The sequence below is a fragment of the Plasmodium gaboni genome, chromosome 14 (genome assembly GCF_001602025.1).
Source record: "Plasmodium gaboni strain SY75 chromosome 14, whole genome shotgun sequence".
Taxonomy (NCBI): domain Eukaryota; phylum Apicomplexa; class Aconoidasida; order Haemosporida; family Plasmodiidae; genus Plasmodium; species Plasmodium gaboni.
In genome coordinates, this window is record NC_031494.1 from 76,232 (window position 1) to 78,491 (window position 2,260).

Sequence of the window (2,260 nt, forward strand, 5' to 3'; positions counted from 1 at the left end):
GAAAGTATTAGGAAAGGATGAATTTATAACAAAATTTGAAACTTTCTTAGTTATAAAAAAAGAATTAGAATACTCTAGAAATATTGATAAACATTTATATAATAAATATTTAATAAATAAAGATGATAATTTTAAAGAAATATATGAAAAGTATTTTATGAAATTGATATCAGATAAAATATTATATAAAAATATAAACAAATATATTATGGATACATGTCCACATGTAATACCCAAAAATATATATAATAAAAATGATAATGAATCTAAAGATATTATAAAACATATTTCAAATAAAATTGTACAATTTTTTAAAAATATTGATATATATAATTTTGATAAAAAGGAAAAAATACAAATGATTGATATTCATTGTGTAAATATAGTCGACCTCTATGTAATTATGAACTACGCCGACAAAAAGTAACCATCTTTAAAACACCACAAAGGATATATATATATATATATATATATATATAATAAAATATTTCTTTTATATTGTAATATGTACATGTTTTTCTTTATATTATTATTATGTTGTTTTTTATATTATTTCCCATTTTTTTTTTTTTTTTTCCGACAGGTGTGAAGAACATAAAATCGAGCAGATCCTAAACATGCTAAAAGATGTACACATAACAAATAATAATTCATAATATATATATATATATATATATATATATATATATATTTAATATATTCTTAGACATGTCATAAATTAATAAATATTTATATATCCTTCTACAATTTATTTTTTTCTTTTTTCTTGTCTTTTTAATATAATAATATATAATTTTATTTTATTTGACCATATATATATATATATATATATTTTTGTGGTTATATATATTGATGTGAATATATGAACTATATTTTGTTTTCCTTAATTCTCAGAAAATATTTTTTTACATTTTTGCTTTTAAATATCTTAAAATAAAGTTTTAAAAAATAAACGAATATATAAATGAATAAATAAATAAATAAAAATATAAAAATATATAAATATATATATATATATATATATATATATATAAATATGTGTGGTATTTTTCCCATTATATTATTAAAAAAGAATACAAAAAAATATTTCTTGTAATTCTTCTTATATATTATATTCGTGGTCATATTCTTCGGAATAAATATTTTTATATATGTCCACATTTACAGATATAATTTAATATACACTGTATTACAAACATAAAAATATATATATATATGCCAAGATCATTTGTTATAATAATATAATATCTCTTTGATATATATATATATATATAGGTGGACTTAAATTTTAATGTGTAAAAATATATATATTTTTTTTCTTTTTTCATAAAGCTTAATTTATTTATCCACTTATTTTAATTATTCTGAAGAAGCCTTCTTCAAATATTCGATTAAATCTGCTCTTTCCTTTTCTTTCTTAATACCAGCGAAAATCATTTTAGTACCCGGAATATACAATTTAGGGTTTAACAAATATTCAAATAAATGTTTATCTGACCATATAATACCTGAATTTTTATTAGCATCTGAATAAGGAAAATCGGAGTCTCCTGATTTTCTTCCATAAAATCCGTGCAAGTTAGGGCCTTGCTTCACAGCACCACCTATACAAAAAAATTTAAAAAAAAATAAAAATATAAAAAATATAATCTTTAGAAACTTATATATCTATACACACAATAAAAGTCAGATAAAATAAATATATATTAATATAAATTTACACATAAATATATAAATATATATATATATATATATATATATATATATATATATATATATGTAATATTCTTTAAGTCTATATTATTAAACATACCCTTATTTATTGTATGACACTGAGCACATTTTGCTTTAAAAAGCTTAGCGCCTTTTTTATAGTCACCTTCAGGAACTTGTACTTGTGGTTCAGGCCTTGACATTTTTCTATATATTCTTTTATAAAATATATAATTTTTTTTCTTTTTATAAATTATAAATATACAAATATTTATTTATATATATATAATATTTAGTACTTTCCCCTCAAATAATAACATTTAAAATAAAAAATATATTATATATATATATAATTTTCAAAGAGTGACCATATTATTTTTCATAGAATATATTAAAAAAAAAAATTTTCACAGGGTGGAAAATATTTCATATATAAATAATATATATATTATGTTTTATATATTTTAATATGTAGTGAAAAAAAAAAAAATTTAATTCCACTTATTTTATTTTATTTTAAGAGGATTATGAAAAAATAAAATAAAAA

The 2,260-nt window shown here is 17.4% G+C and overlaps 2 protein-coding genes across 2 annotated transcripts; one reads left to right on the plus strand and one right to left on the minus strand.

Moving 5' to 3' along the window:
• Window positions 1-656, plus strand: PGSY75_1404000 (putative DNA-directed RNA polymerase II subunit RPB4; the record flags this gene model as incomplete). The annotated part of the gene is made up of 2 exons (XM_018787744.1): window positions 1-423; window positions 584-656. Coding segments are annotated over 2 exons (496 nt in total), but the record flags the coding sequence as incomplete, so codon positions are not given.
• A 703-nt stretch (window positions 657-1,359) lies between these two features.
• PGSY75_1404100 (putative cytochrome c) lies at window positions 1,360-1,916 on the minus strand (the record flags this gene model as incomplete). Its single annotated transcript, XM_018787745.1, has 2 exons — window positions 1,360-1,604; window positions 1,814-1,916. 2 exons carry the CDS (start codon window positions 1,914-1,916, stop codon window positions 1,360-1,362), a joined length of 348 nt encoding a protein of 115 aa, XP_018639117.1.
• Between the last annotated feature and the right edge of the window lie 344 nt (window positions 1,917-2,260).